General features: G+C 38.7%; 1 protein-coding gene across 38 annotated transcripts in view; it reads left to right on the top strand.

The window, feature by feature from the left end:
- MPDZ (multiple PDZ domain crumbs cell polarity complex component) overlaps positions 1 to 18,664 on the top strand; it is a 102,629-nt gene extending 83,965 nt beyond the window's left edge. For 28 of the 38 annotated variants that reach the window (XM_065046131.1, XM_065046124.1, XM_065046130.1 and 25 more), the window contains 15 exons: positions 171 to 263; positions 355 to 429; positions 1,741 to 1,918; positions 5,199 to 5,344; positions 5,705 to 5,788; positions 5,896 to 6,089; positions 6,348 to 6,495; positions 9,641 to 9,727; positions 11,140 to 11,236; positions 11,876 to 11,919; positions 13,000 to 13,122; positions 14,011 to 14,115; positions 14,233 to 14,345; positions 15,425 to 15,548; positions 16,379 to 18,664. In XM_065046131.1, coding sequence (XP_064902203.1) covers positions 171 to 263; positions 355 to 429; positions 1,741 to 1,918; positions 5,199 to 5,344; positions 5,705 to 5,788; positions 5,896 to 6,089; positions 6,348 to 6,495; positions 9,641 to 9,727; positions 11,140 to 11,236; positions 11,876 to 11,919; positions 13,000 to 13,122; positions 14,011 to 14,115; positions 14,233 to 14,345; positions 15,425 to 15,548; positions 16,379 to 16,525 — 1,758 coding nt within the window. In that variant the 3' untranslated portion in view covers positions 16,526 to 18,664. The remainder of the gene's footprint in view (positions 1 to 170; positions 264 to 354; positions 430 to 1,740; positions 1,919 to 5,198; positions 5,345 to 5,704; positions 5,789 to 5,895; positions 6,090 to 6,347; positions 6,496 to 9,640; positions 9,728 to 11,139; positions 11,237 to 11,875; positions 11,920 to 12,999; positions 13,123 to 14,010; positions 14,116 to 14,232; positions 14,346 to 15,424; positions 15,549 to 16,378) is intronic. The other 10 variants (XM_065046128.1, XM_065046118.1, XM_065046127.1 and 7 more) reach the window with 3 other exon arrangements.
- The last annotated feature ends 3,432 nt before the right edge of the window (positions 18,665 to 22,096 follow it).

Below are 22,096 nucleotides of genomic sequence, written 5' to 3'. Positions count from 1 at the left end.
GTTGGCAAAGCCTATTTCAGGAGTTTATTAGTTTAAAACAAAGATATTGATGCATTGTGAACACTCAAACTTTTGTTAATGTCTGAAGGCTTTACTGGTCTTTAGTAAATGTATTGCAACATTTTGATAAACACAGTACCTCACCACTTACATTTTTCTGTTTGCCTCAGGATCAAGGAGGTTTGGGAATTGCCATTAGTGAAGAAGACACAATTAATGGAGTAGTTATTAAGAGCTTAACAGATCACGGTGCAGCAGCAAAGGTGGGAGAACATTTAAAATCCAAACAAGGAATGAGAATGGTTCTTGGAGTAGCATCCAGAGCTCATATTTTTTATTCTGTGTTGTTTCTAGGATGGACGAATCAAAGTTGGAGATCAGATCCTGGCAGTGGATGATGAAATTGTTGTGGGATATCCAGTAGAAAAGGTGCTTCTGAAGTATCAGCAACATTAGAGTAATCACACCACTTAATGTAGGAGGTGATTGTGTCTTAAACAGACCAGTGCTATTTTACAGTAATGCAGTACATGAATCGTCTGCCTCTGTGCTACAAATGTGATCTTTTTTTTCCGTGTGGTTCAGATCTGATGACTGAAAGGCACTTAGTTGTGAGATAAAAGCTATGAACTATCACTCAATAATGCCTCTTCATAACTACTCCACTTTAAAAGAATTAGAACTAGTAAAATTAATATGTGTAAATTGACATCCATGAGTTGCATCAGTGGTAAATCAGGTCATAAACTGTGCTTATATATGGGGAGTGTCTCTAATAATGACCGCATTATATTCCAAGCCTTGCATTTAGCCCTTTGGAAGAAACTATCTCTATTCCTAAGTAACAAGATTTATTTCTAACTTCGAGCTCTGCAAGCTCAGTTTGGCTTCTGTAATGAATCAAGGAGGGCTTTTTACTAGCACATACTTTGCTACCAAGAAAAGTGAGTCTTTAGGCATGAGACGATCACTTTCTGTTTGTTAAAGGGCATTAGGAAAGCATGCATCTTATTCTTTGGTGTGCTGCAATCTCTGAAGCAGTTAAATGAGTAAGAGAGTTGCCTGCAGAGAAGTAGGTAGGCTTTGGAAGAAGAGACAGAGAGATTGAATAAATAAGTTCTGAAAGTACGTCTCATTCTACTGAAATGTGAAGTCTAAGGAGGATTTGGTGTCATCTCTGTGAGATGGCAATTAATTTTGAATGTTCTTCAGTATCTCCTTAAACTAGGTTTTGAATTGCTCGTGAGTGTCCTCTCCCTCACATAGTTCAGGTAATATTTTCAGGTTTTCCTTCCAGCTGAGCATCTAGTTAAGGACTTAGGATGGCAGCAGCACACTTGTTTTAGTTAGTAGATGTTTTGACATTGACTTCTGTGGGATCAGAATTGGGCTTCACACAGGCATTAAAACATAACACCAGTTTTCCACTTTTTCTAAGAATTGCTATAAACAGTATTTTGTCGAGATAAGCCATTGAAAGACTGACACATTCTCATCTGATATAGTTTGGCGAAGTTTCATGCAAGCTACTTGATTAATATCAGCCAGGTCAGGCCCACAATTAACTCTATTGCTGTTACTTACAAAAAACATCAATATTTGTTCTGGTTCATTACCAAGAAAACCTGCAGGGTTGTGACTTGTAGCTTCAGGTTGCAGAATAGTTCTTCTGCTTTATTTTTATTTTACAACTGAACAGTCTGCGTACACTCTTCACTAGCTTTTCTCTTTGTTGTTCAGTTTATTAGCCTCCTGAAGACTCCCAAAACTATGGTGAGACTTACCGTCAGCTCAGCAGAGACGGATAGCCTTACTGCAGCACCAGTCCCTTCCAGCACTGCTCCAGCAGAGAGGAAGAATATGCATCCACCAGCAACTGTCCCCTCTTCTAGCTCGCCAGAACCAGAAGCAGTCAAAAGTAAGATTCTCTTTGTGTGTCTGTCCTCACTGAGGTTGTGACATGAGAAGGAAGACCCAGCTTGTAAACAAGTTTTCTCTTTTTGTATGCACTCAGCTGTCTTCTGAGTTGTACTTTCTAGTAGTTTTAAATTACAGTTCCATCTAAATAAAGCAGTGAGGCTCCACACTAAAGACCTAACTCTTGCCTTCCCACCGACCACTGCTGTAGAAGCAGGAGGATGGAGGAATTTCCTTCTCTCTCCCAAGGGCTGTGCAGCAGGTGCCTCTGTCATGGTTGTCTAGACCTGAGTGGGAAGCATTCCTTTAAATGAGGGAGAGAAGTAATCTTTCCTAGAAAGTCATCTTTCCTAGAACAGGGGAATGCTTGAGATTGTCTTGCCATTTATGACTAGCCACCTTTGACTCTCCCCCTTTAGAATGGAGGGTCAAGATGCCAGTGATTGATGATGGCTATTGGTTAAGCAGCACAGTACTAAGAAGCTAATAATAACTTAATTGAGCAGCGCACGCACCACGGTGAATTTATATGTTCATCACTTCACATATTACTGAGTCACATATCTATTGCTCATAACTAACATTGGTATTGATACGCAAATACACTACTATAAAGAAATCTTACAAAACACATGGGAGACCTACTAGGTAACAAGAGTACTGTCTTCCCTTCTGCATTTATTTTTAGGGTGAAATCTATTGCTTTGTCCAAGTCTATCCATTCTATCTCCACCCTGGCACATCAAGTTTTAGGAATAAAGACCTGATGGAGATTTCAAGAGTGCTGCCTCCAGTATCCTGACGATTTATGTTTGCAAGCTTCACTACCATTTACAGACATCCACAACCCAGCTGGAAGATTTACCTCTTCTTGTTTCTCCACCTGATTTTATAATTTATTCCCCAACTTTCTTTTACCAAGTCCATCTTTTTGCTGCTCCCTCGCCTTGTTTTCTCTGCACAAATTCCTTCCAAATTACTAACCTATCCCTAACTACTTTTTCCCTGTTAGTGTGATTTCTCCTACATCCCTACCTAAATTTAATGTTTTCAGTAGTGCTATGTAGGCAGTTTTTGAACCAATATTGATGCAGCTATCTAGATGAGGTCAGCCTTGCATACCAAGACTCCTTTTCAGTTCTTCAGTTTGTGTTTCATGTACATTTTATGCCTTCTTGACTCCCCTTACTTAGCTCAAATTAAGCATGCACCATTGCTCATCGTACACGTGAAGAACTTGCATAACAGAGCAGCGGAGTAACCTGTTTATTCTTGCACAGAAGCTTTACCCTTAAAAAAATCTTAGTTGCCCTCTGGTTCCCTTCAGAGGCCAAGCCTCTTAGTCTTGAGGCTTATTGCTCCTGCAGGACCTAATGCTCACACTATACCTAAGTATTTGTCTAAAATAAATTGATATTTCTGAAGGCCCAAGTCCTCTGTTAGTTTCAGTGAAGCTTCATTTAGTGAGTACCCTTTCCAAGTGCTTCTGAAGGATTTAGATGACTGGTTTTATTTTTTGGAAAAAATGTAATTTTCGTATTTCTTTAAAGCACAGGGGACATCAGTGAGAGATAATCTGAATGTCCCGGATCGTTCAATGGCTGATTCTTTCCTTTAGTTGCTGCATGATATCTGCTTGTAGTATTTTTAGGTATTTTTTTGTCTTCAAAGGATACAGAACTGACTAAAATACTGAAGCAAAGATCCATTTGTGACATACCAGGGATACTGAATTTACAGATAAATTGCTACATAGGTGTCATGGAGGCACCCCAAAAGTCAGTGTTAGGTGGACAGCAAGTTCCAAAACAGACTTAATTCCAGCTGGAAAAGTGTAGCAAATAAACCGATTAGAAACAGGGTTTTATACAAGCATTTAGCACTCCGACAACATAAAATACAGGTTCGGATATCAGTTGAGGAGATTATTGGGTTACAATAACATAAGAATAATGAGGATATACAACATGCACGCATACGCTCACAAGAAACAAAACCAGAGGCCTCTTATTCAAGGGTATGCAGACGAAATAATTGCTTGCCTGCATGAGGTAAGGGTTCCCACTTGCCTTTGTTAGGCAAGGACTCATTCAAGGATATATCCAGCAGAGAAAAATAACCACTCACCAAATGAGGATGTGAGACACACTGAATCCCGGGAATTTTCCTTAGATGGCATCCCAGTCTAAGGGGAGGGCTCCAGTTCACAGAGTGCTGCTCTGAGAAGACCACTCAAAGGAAATCTTCAGTGGGGACCCTGTTTTATAGCCTGGTCAGATCTGGCTGTGGTCATTACCATGTACTCCAAAAGCTTCTCTGCTTCTCTGGGCAGCTCCTTTGTTGAGGACCCTGTCAATTGACTGAGGGTCCCACACTTCCTGCCCCCCAGCTGGGTGGAGGTGAAGTCACCCTGCCCCTAGGTGGGGACATTGTGACTTTGAGCACCATCCAAAGTGTATACATGGAGATAGGCACAGTCTGGCATTGAAGGTGCTAAAGAGACGTTAATTGTCCCATTGAAGGCTCTGGATCTCAGAGGGATGTGCAGCTGTCACAGTAGAGATACCATATGTATTTACACTATGAGAATATACATATTTATGCCACAAAACTTACTGTTTTCAAAAACCATGTCAGTGGCCAATTAAAAGTTTGACCAGTGTAAAAAGTTATTTTTGAGGGCCAGTAAATATAATGATACGTATAAAACCTTTGACTTGACCATGGATTTCTGGACTTGTGAAATACCACTAGATTTGAATCATACTTAACATTCTTTCTTCTGGTACAGATCTGAGTCTGAGACAGAACATTTAGTTAGATGGATCTTGACTTGACCCATCGCAAAAGTTCAAGACCAACATCCTTGAGTGCGTGTATTTGAAACATACTGTGTACTTCATTTACCTCTGATCTACCTTGAATAGTTGCTGGTATAGTTGTTTAAATGAAATTCTATCCTAAATAGAATCTTCTGTCTACAATAGCTTATTTGGCTATTCAGACTGTGTGAGTCAACTTGATAGTACAAATTAAGCACAGCATGTGTGATATTTTATCAGTAAGCTCAAAACTGTGATCCAGGTACTCAATGATATAAAACCAGGACAACTGCGATTGAAACTACAGGGTAGCACTTGTCTGAGGGAAGAGTTGGCACCAGGTCAGCTGTTCAGCTGTCACTGTAGAGCTGTTGATGGACTCTCAAAATGCTGTTTTAAATTCCATTTTCTAATATCAAGCCCTCTTATTGTAACCAGGATGTTTAATTGTTGTTTTAGATACAAGTAGATCTTCAACTCCAGCCATGTTAGCCTCTGACCCAGCTACTTGTCTCATCATTCCTGGATGTGAAACAACCATTGATATCTCCAAAGGACGTACTGGTCTTGGTCTGAGCATTGTTGGAGGAGCAGACACTTTGCTGGTTGGTTGAAAAAATACGTGTGTCACTCAAGTGAAATAAAAACAATTAAATTAAAACATTGGGTAGATGAGACTTTTCTCTTCATTTGTTCCTGTAGCATTTATAGAAAGATACCAAAAATACCAGTTCAGGGGGAAAAAAAAAAAAAAAAAAAAAAAGAAGAAAAAAAGAAAAGAAAAAGCACTTTTAAAATTGAAAGTATAAATAAACTTCTTAAATATTTTTGTAATTTGTTCATCATACATAGGCTGTTTTTGTTTATCACTGATGAATTATACTAAGAATTTTCAGTTGCTCTTGTTTCAAAGTATGGGTGTGTTCTTTCAACATGCAATTTATTTTTGTTTTATATATCCACAGGGAGCAATCATTATCCATGAAGTATATGAAGAAGGAGCAGCATTTAAAGATGGGAGACTGTGGGCCGGAGATCAGATATTAGAGGTATGTTGGTTTCTTTGGTCACTTCTGTTGTCATCTGCTAGCTAGGTGTCTTCTGTTTGTCTGCTGGAAAGTCCTGCAGACTTTATAATTGAATGCTTTCATTGCAGGTGAATGGGATTGACCTCAGGAATGCCACACACGATGAAGCGATAAATGTCCTCCGACAGACTCCCCAAAAAGTCCGTCTGACTGTGTACAGGGATGAGGCCCAGTACAAGGAGGAAGACATGTATGATGTACTCAATATAGAGCTCCAAAAGAAGCCTGGCAAAGGCCTTGGGCTGAGTATTGTTGGGAAAAGGTGTGAATGTACCTGGGCAGTCAGTGTCTGGGACTTGCTGGGCATGCTCATGTTTCTGTTGGGGTCTGGTGCTCGGATCTGTGGGCTTGAAGGCCATAAATGTGATTTTGTGCCTAAGCCAGTTGACCATTCCTAGAGGAACTGGCCCAGTCTTACTCAACAGAAAAATGAGACAATGTTCAGTGTGTTCCCAAGAGCAAGCCCTGAAAATGGCTCTCAAACAATACTGTAATGCAAAATCCATGTCTGTATTTGCAGAAATGATACAGGGGTGTTTGTGTCAGACATCGTCAAAGGAGGCATAGCGGATACAGATGGGAGGTTGATGCAAGGAGACCAGATACTGACGGTGAATGGAGAAGATGTTCGAAATGCTAACCAGGAGGCTGTTGCAGCTTTGCTAAAGGTATTGGAAAAGAGGAAGTGGATAGAAGTGGAGAACTGAGATCCAGATTTTTTGAAGGCTTAATTTTTATTCAATCTGAGTTCATACTGTTATTGAGATGTCAGTAAGAATGAGCTGTGGATCCTGATTTAAGCTTCCTGAAGTCTAAAGCATTTCGATTTTGATACTTTGCCTGATGAAAGTGGGAGTAGTGGTGGTGCAGTGCATCTTGTGTTTATAGGACAATAGAAGACCATTACCTAGAGCAACTTAAAACTTAATACTATATTTTCTTCAGCAACCTGGTGACTGGGTAACTATTTCACATTTTAGAAAGACACACAGAACTGACTTTAAATAACGGAGAATTCATCAGGGTATTTGTGCCAAAAAGCAGTTATTTTCACAGTTGATAATGTTAATTTCTTTTTTTGCTGTGTATGGCTAGTGTCACCTTACATCTGTTAAATACTATAATACATTTTCCAGTGACCACAGCTCTAGTATAAGAAATTGCTTTCTCACAAAGATACCTGTAGTAAACTCCTGTCTGTGGCTTTTGGAACCAGAATTTCTGTTCTCAATACATTTGGTGCTTCTGATGTCCTCCCCCTATGTCCAAATCAGAATGAAGTCAGATATACAACATTTCCTGTGGTCTGGCAGGAAGTCCAGCTGGTCAGCCAGCTTGTCTGTTTTCCATCCAGGATTTTGAGACATTCCCGCTGCATGGTAAGGATTCCATTGAGTCAGCATTTTCCAGTGGAAAGCTGTTCCACTGGAAAAAATTTAACAGCCACTACTCATAACTGACTCTTGGATACATAGACATATGATCATACTTCTTTGTGCTCACATTCAAAGGTATATTTTTCTAGGTCTTGAAAAGTTCCTTGAGATTTTGCTTTCTTTTTTTTTTTTTTGAGGAGGAGGAGGGGAGATTAGAAAGGGGAAGTAGGAGCACATTTTCTGTAGTTTTCGGCATGTGCCTGTAAGTGAGAATTCCAGAACAGGGTCTGTGTTCTGGCAGTGAACTTATTAGTGTACTCTCCTGGAGTAATCATACTTTTCCACTCTTAACCTGATACCTCATTTTATTTCAAGTTAGTAAATTTCTTCTTCATGTGCTGCACTTATACATCTCCTCTAAATTAAAACTCCATTTTATATGGAAAGTTGCTCTCATTTTGGCAAGCATTTTGGAGTCCAATTGATTCTTAGTTTGCATGTATCATTCATATATTTGTGTTTTAAATACTTCATCCCACTCAGTAGTACTTGCAATTAATTGTCCTATTCCTGAGAAAAGATGCTTTTAAAATACTTCAGATACATTATTGTTAGTGATTCTGTTTTGTTCATGCAGTATGAATGGAGTAAAGCACAATCACTCACATGTAAGCAGTTACCTTTTTTTAGTTCAGGTATCAGTTCTCTTTTCATTCATGAGAGTAAAATCTAGGAGCAAATTGTCTTTAATTGCCTGAAATGTATTATGCTGGAAAATTATTTACAATCTTTGGAATTTTTATTTTAAGTAGCTTGGGACCCTTAGAATGTGTCATCAGGCTGAGAATCCCACCTGTTCTTGCAGTGTTTAAGTATCCATAAAACATGTGAAAAGCTGGTCATTTCTTCCCCTTATTTGACTTACGGATTTATTAAACGGGAGATTCCAGGGAGAGAGAGAAAGCTGTAATAAAACTAAATGTGAACTGATTTATTCACAAGTTCAGTTGGAAAGTATTATCTCACGCTTTCACACATAGTAAGTTCAAAACTGATTTATGGGTTTGCATTTTATGTGAGGATGTGGTAATTTTAGGTACATAGGTTACTTCCTCAGTTTTCCATTTTGGACAAGAGTAGTCCATATGGTTTAATATGAGTCAATTCATAAAAGCAGGAAAGAATGTTTTTTCTGGAGGCCTGATGAAGTCTTTCCCAGGACACAGAAAAATTATCTTTTTTTTTTTTTTTTAAATAAAAAGCAATTTACTAGTAAATCTCTTCTAGTGTCAGCCCTAAGAAAACAGCAACAGGATATGAGGTATGGAAACCCTATTTGAATGGGTATGTCCTGTTGTTGGCTTCAATATATTGGTCTTTTTTATTATTGTGAATTTTTCTGACAAATACATGAACTTTTCTCAGGGTAATACAGATAAAGCATGATAAATAAAGGCAAATGTATGTAATAATAAGTTACTTGTATACAGGAGTTCATGCTAGCAGCTTCCCAGTGGAAGAAAGAAGAAAAACCAAAGTAGCAGTGAAAATCAGAAATTTCTGTATTTGAACAGGTTGCAGATAGGTGGACTTCTTTTGGCACTACTTGTAATATTTCAGAAGTCCAGTTTTCTTAATGTTAATTGGGATAATAACTTACGTATCTCTTTCCAGAATCTGCCTACCGTCTTGATTTCATGATATTTGATTGCAGGGTGAATTTTCCTTGAATACATGCATTTTATACAGACATGTAAATACTTTATAAGGAAAAGCTTAAAGAGCAATGGGAGGATTTTTCAGTGTGCAAACAGTCTGTATCACCTATCTTCCTGTTGGGAGTCAGCTGCAGAAATGTCACTTAAACTACAGATAGAGGTTTGGAAAACTTCTTGTCCAAAATTTCTTTAGTTATGGACACAGAGTAATAGATAATTTCAAGAGCAGGGTAGAGATGACTGACTGCTGGTTTAAATACCACATTCTTAGTTATATGAACAGAAATAATGATTAATACCTTGAGGTGTTACACTGTTTTTAGTGCTTATTGTGAAAATGTTCCATTTCACTATTCCTTGAAAAATACCATATTGAAAATATAATTTAACATTACATTTGAGAAGACAAAACTACTCCCTGTTAGATTAAATGTAACTGAATTAGCCTTCTTGTGTGATTTTCACATCTGTATTGTAATACTGGTTAATCCAGAAAGTACCTTGCTCAGTACTGAATATCCTCGTCGGCTTGGTTTATGTGGCTCTGATCCTGCCATGAGCTCTGTCTGCTCAGAGCTCATCACGGGGTTGTTAGCTTGTTATTTTCCCCTCTGTCCGTATTTTTTTCTTCTTTCACCATCTAATAAGTGTCTTAAATATTGTCATAGGCTTTAATGTTGTAGATAGAAGAGATGTCTTATAAATGACTGGTTCTTTAGTGTTCACTAGGTACGGTAAGACTAGAGGTCGGAAGAATAAAAGCTGGTTCATTCCACTCTGAGAGGAGAACATCACAGAGCAGCCAGGTGTGTAACTGTAAAACTGTTTAGTTTGGAAGAAATAACATGTAGTTAAATAATGAAAGCTAATAAAAAGAGTTGGTTTTTTATAATGACAATGATTTTCCACATACCTGCTCCAACATGAAGAAAAGTAGGAGTTTTTATGTACTTTGCAGCTTTTTGGTAACCATTTTATGTGTTCACTTTAGCATATTTTATCTGTTAAAGACATGATCCAGCCAAAAATGTATTCCAGAAATGGTTTTGCTGTGTTGCCTAGTTGTTTTCTTATGGCTTCAGGCTGGGAAGCAGAGAGAGTTCTGATTCTCATTGATACCAGAAGAACTTGGAGCAGACTTTAAATCTTTCTGTTGCTTTAGGGGCACTTGGCATGCCATGAAGTATTGTTGAATAAACTTAGTGATTTTCTCCGCTCCTTACATATTCTTACCATAATCTCAGTCATAAGAAGCAGGAAACTTGCACCCTTCCCATCAGGCTTCTGTCAAGTTTAGTCATTTTATAGTTGGTCTAATGGTGGAGTACTACAAACTGGCATCAGTTTCTGTATTTGAATGCATCCTTCATGTGGCAGCAACTCACGTAATGGTTCTCTCCAGTAGGACCTATATTTCTGAAAGCTCACAAGTTGCCTTGGAACTTTCTCTGGTTATAAGCTGGATATGCAGATCATCAAGTACCAAAGATAGTTTTAAGACAAATCATAATTAAATAATTTCAAGTGAGAAGGTTAAGACTGGATAAGGCTGAAATGTTAGGCTGTCTTCAAAATGGGTAATGACAAACAAGATGAAAACCTACAGGCTCTGAGTGGTCTTAATAAACTGTTAAGTAAGAAGAAGCTGACAGTGTTGAATGTTTTGAAGAGTCTTTAGCAATAAATGAATTACTTTCACCATGAGCCATGTTGTTCCTTTAGATACCCCTGCAGGTATAGTGAAAATCTTCTGGTAATTGTGCAGGTGAAGCTGAGTAGAGAGTCTCATCTTGGTTTTGGCTGATGGATTGGGTGAACATGAGAGTACATCAGGATGTATAACAATCTGTCTTTTATGTTCTGTCCCTATCTTGGTAATCATGGCTGACTTTTGCACCAGAAGATCTCTTTGAGGTGATAGAAGGTGCAAGCATAAGGACATATTCTGGCCCTCAAAAAAAAAAAAAAAAAAGCCTGACACTTGAAAGCATTGCATGGGGTTGTAGAGGTGCAATCTCTTGTTGGTATAATGATGTTTCAAACAAGGAGCCCTCTAGACTGGCCAAGAAATATGTGTAGGTTCACCGTATCAGATTTAACTGTGCACAGAAAAAGTACAAGACGGCAAAATCCACTGAAGAAAGTGGGTTACAGTTTTACTTTTATCAATTAGGTGTCTGAAGCTGCTTGTCTAATCCCAGTCTAATGCTGTATTTAGGTCAGTGAAGGAAGTGGCAGTCTGTCATCATTCAGTATCCCAGTTTCTGGGTCCAGTGCACCTGAGGTCTTTGAAAGTACTCTGAAGAAGAATACCAGTAAGATTTCTTTGGTGCTTTTATACAAGTGAGCTGGTAGCTGAGATCTTTCACTTTCTCTGAAATGTTGTCATTATGTGCCGTAGTCCTCAGCTATTAAAATGCTGCAGGACTGGTTGTTGTGCAGTACCTCTTATATATCTGTGAATGTCTTTTTATAAAAGGAGCTAACACCTTGTTATACGAGCAGTTTAGAGGTTGAGAATCTAAGTTGAGCCATGATTTTCTTTTTAATCTAAATATATCTTCAGTCAAGCTGTCTCATTCACAGAAATTGAGATACTGTGTGGTTAAATAAGAACAGATGTTGGAATAGCTGTCTCATGTTCAAATTTAGAACTAAGTTACTTTCTGACAAATGTATTGCTAACAAAGAGTATTTTTTTTCTATTTTATTTGAGCATGCTTAGCAGTCTTATTCCAAAAGTTATTTAAATGGAGAGAATGAAGGACTTTTTCACCTATTCTAGAAGTATTGCAATCCTATTAATGTAGTGACAGCCACAGTCAAAATCTGCTTAAAACATATGTTTAAAATAAACCAGCAGGAAGTTAGAATCATCATAGCAGTTTATCTAACTTTAGTGGAAAAGTTTCCTAGTAATACTAGTTTAACTTTTTTTAAAATTCATTTCACAGCAGCTTCTGAAATACAGGGACTAAGAACAGTTGAAATAAAAAAGGTAAGTTACAGCATGAAGTAGTATTTATCAGGAACAGGTTTTGTAGTTGTTGTCAATAGATGTGTTTACAGAAAGGAAGTAGTCTGGCCCTGGTAATCATTTTGAGAGAGGAATTGATGTGGCATTAGCTAATTAATTGACCTGTCTTTTCAGGTCAAAACTCCATTGCCTATATTTTTATCTAAAATCATTGTAATTTTTGCTATGACATTTTGTGACCTGTTTTAAGAGCAAAAGAAGGATTAGTGAGAGATAATGGGACCTAGCTTTACTCTTATCAGACTGAGTTAAATCCAGACTGTGTTCTAGTGAAGTGAAGGGAACTGTACTGAAGTTGCAAGCCCATTGGTTTGTATTTCGTATTTTTCTTCATATATATTTTTAATGGGTAGGCTCTCACATGACAGCTGCCAGGTTTCCAGCTGTGAAATTCAATCAGCTTCCTTATTTACGAGAACGTGAGATCTCAGTCAGACTGCTTCTGATTGTCCAAAATATTGTTTAGCTTTATGTGACATGTAGTTCACTTGATTACATGGGTTGTAGTTATCCATTCTGTTTGTAGAGTAGAATCTGCAAATACCAGTTTACAATAGCAGTTTTTGCAGTTAGGCAGTAGGCTGTTGTACAGTAGTGAACAGCTAGTTTTGTTCTTCAACAACAGGACACTAGGGGGAGCGTGAAGATTAATTCTGGTCTTTGGGAGGTTCATAATAGGAGATTAATGTACACAATATTGAGGACAAGCAATCCCATCTGTTCTGTTTTCCTTGCCTGTACTTTCTATGCTGACATTAAGGGTCTGACACTGAATTCTGTGGGTATTTAGTTTGGTTAAGATAAAACATAGAACTAAGTCAGCAAATTGTCATGTACCAGTGATAGGAAGAAACGTATGTTGTTCTCTCTGGGATTTCCTGAATTGGTGGATAGTGTATTAACTTAAAAAATGGCTAGAGACATCAGAATTCTGATTTTCATAAGATAGAGGCTTTAGTATTTTTTTGAGATAAGCCTACAATTCTCTGTATGTGCTTTTCTTTCCAGAAAAATCTGATTTTTTTTTCATGACAATAACAGGGTCCTGCCGATTCACTAGGAGTGAGCATTGCTGGAGGTGTAGGAAGTCCTCTTGGAGATGTTCCTATATTTATTGCCATGATGCATCCAAATGGAGTAGCAGCTCAGACTCAGAAACTCAGAGTAAGTTAATTGTTAAGAAGGTTGTAAAGTTTGCGTGGGTAATGCACAGCAATTACTCTAGGCAGGTAATAAATTAAGAGTTTAATGATACAGTCAGAAGTGCTTCTGGCTGTGACAAGAGTTTTCACTGTTTGGATTGATGAAACAGTAACTGAAATTAGTAACTTGGTAAAAGGTAATTGCTGAAATATACTAACTGTGGGAAGGAAATCCTAAAGAAACCTTGGATCCTAGAGGGAACCATTCTGTGAAAACTAAAGGTAGAGAGAGTGGTTCAGAGTGATGAATGCCGTAAGTGAGCCCGTCTGATGAGTGTGGTTGTTCCTGCAACTCTGTGTATATGGACTGTTTTATCTCTCCTGTTTTCTATGCTTATCTGTCAGAGTTCTTATCTGATCAAGCACTTAGATGGCTACTGTATCTAGTGTGTACCAGAGATGGTTGAATTTGACTTGTACTCTTTGGAAAACAGACAGTTTTATTTCAGGATGAATTCCAACATACAATCTCTGGTGATAATCTACTACCTCAGCCTGTCTATCTTCAGGTGACGTGCAAAATGCACCTTATTTTTCACATGTTCTATATTTCTAGAGTGTTAGGATCAATTCTGTAAAGCATCAGTACTTTTTACACTGAATACACTAAACCAGTGTAATTTGCTGATGGTGATATTCAATTTTCTACCCTTGTATTGGGTCATTATATAGTTCAAAGATTATTTGCCTTCACGAGAAAATATACTGTGAAGAGTTGCTAATTTCTTTCTTCCTGCCCTATATCACTGATGAAATCTGGCTAAATGCAAGTACAGTGTTTTGCTGTTGACAAGGGAATCTATGTAACTAAATTTTTTCTTAGTTAGATTTTCTACATTTTCTTCTGCAGGTTGGGGACAGGATTGTTAGCATCTGTGGAACATCTACCGAGGGCATGACTCACTCTCAAGCTGTTAGTCTCTTAAAAAATGCTTCAGGCACTATTGAATTGCAGGTAAAAAATCTTCAGTGACATTTGGAATATTTTCTGAATTCTATTTTGCCAGGTACTACAATGAATTGTTTTAGTGTCAGCATTCTCATTTTACTGGTTTATGAACTCTGTTCCTAGGTTGTAGCTGGAGGAGAAGTAAGTGTCGTGACTGGTCAGCAGCAGGATCCACCTACGTCCAGTCTTTCGTTTGCGGGACTGAATTCAACCAGCATTTTTCAGGATGATTTAGGGTCAGTAACTGTAGAATATACAACCTTTTTAGCCTGATAATTTGGGTGAAACTCAAGCTAAAAAATGTAACAAGTTGTAGAAAATGATGGATGAATTGTTTGACTTAATAGTGACATACACATGTGGTATACATGGGACCTGTAGGTCCTCTTCTGCATTTTTCATGATATGATTTGCTGTGCTGCTTTATTTTGCCCCTCTGTAAGAGTTATGATGTTATTTGATTTCTTCTCTGTAAATACAGTCTCCTTTGTTTCACTGAGCCTTGGTAGCCAGGATTAATTGATACACCCAAAATATTTTTTCTCAGACCTAAATAGCAAGGCCTTTTCCACAGGGGAACCTGTGTTTCCTTGATGTACTTTCTAGCACTGTGCAGTCAGGAGCATCAAACTTTTCTGGTATACAAGGTATACTGTTTCTGCTTTACTGCAAGGTACTTCTATGTAAACAAGTTTTGCCTAAAACTCTGTCATAGATCAGAGGCATTTTTCTTCTAGTAACAGGGAAAGAGAGACTGTGGCTCTTTAGCCACACAGATCTATTTCAAAAGATAGAACTTCAAAATTTCTTGAAGTCAAAGTATATGTGGGTAAATATAAATGCTCTGTATAAATGCATACATACAAATGCAGAGTCATGTATTAGAGGAGAAGAGAAACAATTAAACCTTACAACATAAACTCTTGGGGCTAATTTTAGACTTTTTTTAGGAGATACAGTGGGCTACAGGATTTTTAAAGTAGATGTTTATTATGGAGATTCGTGGTACTGTTTTTGCATATCTGCTTCACTATTAAGCAGTTTTAGTGGGACACGGCAGCCATAACTATGCCCTGAGCTGGTTGCAAGAGGTGTTTGAAATAGCTACCTTTAAATAATAACTAGGGCATTAGACAGTTATGGTGTTTTATGTGAGCCAAAATAGCCAGTTCGTTATAATAAAAACATTTGTAGTTACAGTGGGAAGGGAAATGTATTGCTTAGCTTGAAAGGAAAAACATTTTGTGTTGAATATTCTATTTGTTTAAATCATAAGTTCAGAAAACATCACAATACTCGGTTTTCCTTTTCTTAGACCTCCTCAGTACAAGACCATTACTCTGGATAGAGGACCAGATGGCTTGGGCTTTAGTATTGTGGGTGGTTATGGCAGTCCCCATGGAGACTTACCCATTTATGTGAAGACAGTGTTTGCAAAAGTAAGTGTAAATTTGTTCAATCAATCCATTTATTAATTACTTCACAGCAGCTACTACCTTAAAACATGACCTGATTTTGAAGCCAAAGGATTGTTAAAGTTTATCGCAGTTTCTGTGATGCAGGTGCTGGTCAAAATGTACTTGGGGGATTCAAAGGCTATAGTCCTAGGAAAATTCGGAATTTCCAAATGCATGTGACTCTGCATATACACATTTCATAACTGAAATTGTGCACATACTTAGAAAAACAACCCCTTTGCCATATGTTTAGAGTGACTTTTCTTCAGGTAGTAGAACAGACTTCTTTTATCTGTTGTGACTGAGAGTCTGAAAGGTAGACCAAGATAAAATAATTGACCTCAGGCTGGACCTTTGGGGAAGTTCAGGTACTGACCTGGGTTTGATAGTTTGCACTGCCCTAGGAAATAACCTTGAGTCAGAAAAAATTGAAATCAATAATCCCAGACTTTTCTGGTAAATAAAAGTACAGAGCTGGGTTTTGATTTCTAAATTTCTTACACCAGTTGCTGAAAACGTCTTCAGATCTTGAAAATCTTACTTCTGTGATAGCAGAGTTTAAATGTTATACTAGCTGAACACACAGGGTTAACTGAATATAAAAATTCGTAGATCTGATTTCTGGATATTGTGAAACTTAGGGCAGTGCATACTGCAGCGCTAGCAGGCTATACTACAATTTACTGTAATTGAATCATTGAAAATTAAAAAAAAAAATTGAGGGTTTTTGTGCACTGAACCCATCTTAGGCTGTAAGGACAGTGTGGCAAGGAGAGAAAGAAATGTCTGCATTACATGTTGTATCGTTTCAGGGTGCGGCAGCAGAAGATGGACGCCTGAAGAGAGGGGATCAGATCATTGCTGTGAATGGGCAGAGTTTAGAAGGGGTGACCCATGAGGAAGCAGTTGCTATTCTGAAAAGAACAAAAGGAACAGTCACTTTGACTGTTTTGTCATGAACTGGCTGCCCAAGGGGTTAGGGTCAACAGGACTATATTATTTACATTCGGCATAGCAGAGAGAATGGGAATGTTTATATAGGCTTTTTGCTCTTACAGCTTCACAGGTTTGTGTTACAACACTGAAGAAAAGTAACATTTCAACATATTTTTGTGTACAATATTAGTACTTCTCTTACTGTCAGACCACTGGGATGGAGTTACATGAGCTGTGGAAAGACGTGGATATTTTTGCTATTAGTATTATAATGGATGCTGTAAGCAACCAAAAAAATTGAATGTTTGCATTAATAACCACACCACAAAACTGGAGTGTTTTGCTAAGAGACTTTGAATATTTGAAGTATGCTGGAAAAATGATAAAATCACCAAGTCAACAAGGGGGTGGCATGGGCAGCAGTACTCAGAAGAGAGAAATAAGTCTATTGAAAAAAGTACAAACAAAGTATGGAATTTTAGGAAAAGAAGGAAAAGCATGTAGCCAGGAGAAGATGATTAATGGACTTAGATGGCTGTATTTTTTCACAGTGCCCAAGTAGAAGTAGCTGGGAGGGTGACTGGTGTAAGCTTCTTTGTCTGTTTGTGTGTTTAAATTTTATAAGTCATGATGTATAAAAAAACCAAGCAAACTGTGCTTTAGTTTGGCTTTTTGTTTGGTTGTTTTTGTGGTTTTGTTTTGTTTTTTCCTGTGTTTGGGGTTTTGTTTTGTTTTGTTTTTCCTGTGTGTATGTTTTGTTGTTCTTGTTGATTTAGGCAGGGGGATGTATGTGTTTGTTTTGAAAGGAGAGGAGTTGTGCTCAGGGCTGAAAAATCCATTTGCTATTGGAAACTGCTCCTGGTGAATGAGAGTGCCCACAACTGCAGTATTAGAAGAACTAGACTTTTATAATAGTAGTGTTTTCTAGCCTATGTGGGTGTGAAATCAACCTTCCCAATATGAAATGTGTGTAAGTGAAGGTTGTCCTCTGCCAACATGCAATATTAACTGCAGGCTCTGTGCTGATGTTTCTGCAAGCTGCTTGAATCAGAGATGCGAACAAACTGCTCAGGGCAGGTTTACTTAGCTGCAGAGACTTTTGGATATTGGTAAAGCTGAGGTGGAGGAAGTGATGTTATGGCGTTGCTGGCATTATTAGTAGCAGCAAAAGTAGAGTCCTCCTTGGAGTGAGGAGGCCTAAAACCAGGAGTTGGGGGTGGGTAAAAGGCTGAAAATCCCTCCCAATGGAGGAGAGCAGTGAGACAGCAGTGAAGGTCTTCCCACATCAGCATTGAGCAGAAGAGGAGATTTGAGGGCTTCAAATATTGTTTTGGGGATATTAATTTTAGAGGCACAAATACAAGACAGTGTCTGCTAAGTACAATGCAGTCATTGAGCTGTTCTTTGGGCAGCAGTGTGGTCAGTAGATTTATCAGCATCCTCAGTTTCCTAAGCTGGGTTTCTAACTAAAACTTTAGCCAGAAACCACACTCACTGAAACCCTTGGCGGATTGTAGGCTGACTTTGCCTCTGCTCCTGCAAACTGGCTGTTAGAAATCTGGCAGATGGAGCACACTTTGCCTGTGATTTACCTTCCTGCAGAAAAAATTCACCAAGTCTTTTAAGAGAGAAAGATACCTAGCTAACTAGCATGCTAATTAGCAACAAGACCTTTTGTGTTAATTAGCAAAAATAAATTGTAGCAAGAAGGCCACCATGTTAGTTGTCATTTAAGAGAAATCTGAACTGAAAATGCTGGCAATGATCAAGCTATTATTTGGGGATAATACAAAAGACTAGCTTTTGTTTTAGAGGGACACAAAAACCAGTATTAGAAATGTCTGTGAATTAGTATTAAAAATTGATAGCTAGGTCTAAGTGTAATAACTAAAAAAATGCATTTTGTCTCTTTATTCTAGAAGTTACACTGTGATAGGATAAGATGAAAGAAAACAGGTGGTACTGTTACTGATGCTGTTGTTACTCAATTGCTATTCTGTACTCATTCCTTGGTTAGCATGAAAAATGCCTACAGTAGAGTATGTAAAGTCACTTCGCATAGTATCTATATTTGTAACAGAAGTAGTGTACAGATATTTTGTTACTGCTGTGTTGGAAGATTTAAGTGAATAAATTTCAAACTGTCATGTTAAAGAAATAAAGTTGCAGGTGTGTCTCTGGTTGCTTTACAACTGCATGTTTGCATTGTTCATACTGTTTTGAAAGGTTTATTCAAAAAGATCTGAAGTAATAAAAAAAGGCATTACTTTTTGTATGAAACTTGAAGTATCTGCTAAAAATTGCTCTTTTTTTTTGATTTAAAGTCACAGAGCCTGTGACTGTGCTTTGAGCTGTGACCCACACTGCTGCTTCGGAGCACAGCTTCCCAGCCCCCTCCCTGTTGGGAAACCTGTTGTGTGACCACAGCTTAGTGCTGCCACGCACTGGGTCATGAAGTGAAATAAACTTGGCAGGCTTAGAACGTTTGGTTTTCTTTGGCATTTGGTATTCAACTCAACTTTCATATCACAGAGGTTAGTCCTGTAAGATGCTAGGTACCATGGCCCCAGTTCTACCAACTATTCAATTTTTGGTTACATTTTTTCCATGTGACTGTATTAACTATGGGACTTGATAGGGTAGGAGCTGGATGGCCTGGCATCTTAATGGCTCCATCCCATTCTCTTTTCAGGTATCCAGCCCTTTCTTTTAACTCTGCTTGCCTCTTAGATAATCTTAGAGTGGTATTAATGAAAGAGACTGTAGCTTTCTGTAATCGTGGGTCTGGGGAAAGGACAGCTGGCTTGTCAGAATGAACATAGTTCATTCCTTGGCAGCAAGCAGGTATCGTTGGTATGACTTCTTTCCTGCTCGTTCCTCTGCTGGATTTTATTTCTGGATTAGCTTTACAGAAGCAATAGTCCTGGTAATTCTCAATTTGGAGTGTGCTTGAAATTTAGTAGCCTTTGAGGATCCCCTTGCCTTCCCCCTGTCCAGCCTATTTTATAAGGAAAAAAAAAAAGTTGTTGTCTTTGTTCTTAAGTGGCAAAAAGATGTTTTACTGACAGGGACTTGCAGGTAATGTAGAGGAACTTTGTACTTCTAATAATGTGTTACAAAGAAAGCTTTTTCTCAAAGTGAGAGTGACATTGGAAGCATTGGAAGGAGGCTGGTGGTGGTTTCCCACACAAATCCTTTTCTTGCTTTTTAAAAACAAATTATTTGAAGCATCTGAAATATTCGTGTGTATGGAGCACTTCTGTATTAGACACCGCTTCAAACTACTACTAAGAGATAAAAATCTTCACTTTCCTTACAAATGCTTTTAAAACTGTGAACACTTGTCCTTATCACATTCAACACCTGTGGTGTATATACAAGCTATTTTTAATTCATTTTGAATTGTAGATTGTGCATCTTCCTCAAAAGCTGTGTAGATCTTTGTTTTAATGCAAGGTTACATGTTAACTTGTGAAGGCGTGCCACCAATGTTCAGCAAAATGTGAACAGTGTCATAGAATCATGGAATAGTTTGGGACTGGAAAGGACCTTTAAAGGTCATCTAGTCCAACCCCCTGCAATGAGCGGGGACATCTTCAACTAGATCAGGCTGCTCAGAGTCCCATCCAGCCTGGCCTTGAAAGTCTCCAGGGATGGGGCATCTACCACCTCTCTGGGCAACCTGTGCCAGTGTTTTACCACCCTCGTAAAACATTTTTCCTCATGTCTAGTCTGAATCTCCCCTTTTGGTTTAAAACTGTTAGCCCATGTCCTATCACAACAGGCCCTACAAAAAAGTCTGTCCTCATCTTTCTTATAGGCCCCTTTTAAGCACTGAATAGACACAATAAGGTCTCCCTGGAGCCTTCTCCAGGCTGAACAACCCCAGCTATCTCAGCCTGTCTTTGCAGGATAGGTCCTACATCCCTATCATCATGGCCTGGGCTGCAAGCTCACGTTGTCAGCTCATGTCCAGCTTTTCATACACAGGTACCCCCAAGTCCTCGGCAGGGCTGCTTTTAATCCCTTCATCCTCAGGCCTGTATTGAAAGCGGGGGGTTGCCCTGACCCAGGTGCAGGACCTTGCACTTGGCCTTGTTGAACCTTCTGAGTTTCACATGGGCCCACTTCTCGAGCTTGTCCAGGTCCCTCTGGATTGCATCCTGTCCCTCAGTCATGTAAACTGCACCTCTCAGCTTGGTGTCATCCACAAATTTGCTAAAGGTGCACTTGATCCCACTGTCTATGTCATTGATGAAGATATTAAACAATACTGGTCCCATTGTGGACCCCCATGGGACACCACTTGTCACCAGTGTCCACCCAGACATCGTGCCATTGACTGCTACTCTCTGGGTGACATGATCCAGCCAGTTCCTCATTCATCCAAACAGTCCACACATCAAATCCATACCTCTCCAATTTAAAGAGAAGGGTGTTGTGGGGAACCGTGTCAAAGGCTTTACAGAAGTCCAGATAGACAATATCACTAGCCTTTTGTCTGCCTTTGTAGTTCCTCTTAACTAATAAACCACCAAGGGCGAGTCCTGCCTCACCAGCCTGATAACCTTCTACACTGGAGGAACTAATTTCTGATCAGTCTCTGCCTTCAGATAGGTAGTTTAAATATAACCATTAAATAAAGGGAGTGTTTGAATCACATACAATAAATCTTATCGGTGCTCTTAGCTGAGTGCGCTACACTGAATACTTTAAATGCTTGCAGTTAGATGTCCAGTTTACCCACAGACAGACGAAGCAAAGGTTTTTTGTCAAGATGGGAGGCTTTGAAGTTGTCAGCGGTTGTTAATGTGTTCTGGTGTTTCAGTCTTTGGTGGTTTATTAGTTAAGATTACAGTTTATTAAGTGTAGTCTAGTGTAGTTAAGAGTGCACTTTGAGAAAGACAGGCATTATAGCTAAAAAGGAGTGAGTGTTACTCATTAGTATTTCTGTGGGATGTGGAATAACTTGTTGAGACTCTCAGCACTGGTCAACCACGGAGTATTACAGTTTGGACTGTTTTCATAGTGTGTATTTATGCATTCTCACTGTTCATAACCACAGAAGAATGCATGGTACCAGGACTGGGAGGACTGAGACCCCACGGTACTTTTTCAGGATGCTTTATCAGGTTTCCACTACAGCACACCAGACAGAAACAAGGGAGCCTGCGTTTCTTGTTGGGCACTTTGCCTGACCACTTAGGCTGAGGCACATTAAAGGCCTTTGCTGGCTGTAACTTGCAGGTACCTTCTCATCACAGGGATGCCATAGCCACCTCATCCAGCACTTCATAGTTTCACATTATTGGGGACCTTACAAAAAGCAATGGGAGCAGCATTGTGGGTAGTTAATAGGAAATTAGTTTTTCTCTGTGTTGGGAAAGTCTTTGACTGAAACTGTAAAAAACACACACATTTTGATTTGAAAAAAGTTATTAATGACTCAGTGTTAGATGTGAGTATGTCTGATGGGAGTAGAAAGGTCAGTGTTGCAGATGAGTTTTATAAATACCAACATAATCCTAATGGTTAAAGCCGTGAATGCATACTGGAAAGTCTTGTTTGTGACAGGAACCACTGAGGAAAGATGA

The sequence above is a fragment of the Columba livia genome, chromosome Z (assembly GCF_036013475.1).
Source record: "Columba livia isolate bColLiv1 breed racing homer chromosome Z, bColLiv1.pat.W.v2, whole genome shotgun sequence".
Taxonomy (NCBI): domain Eukaryota; kingdom Metazoa; phylum Chordata; class Aves; order Columbiformes; family Columbidae; genus Columba; species Columba livia.
Note: the sequence above shows the minus strand (reverse complement) of the source record. Positions and strands in the feature narration are given on the sequence as shown.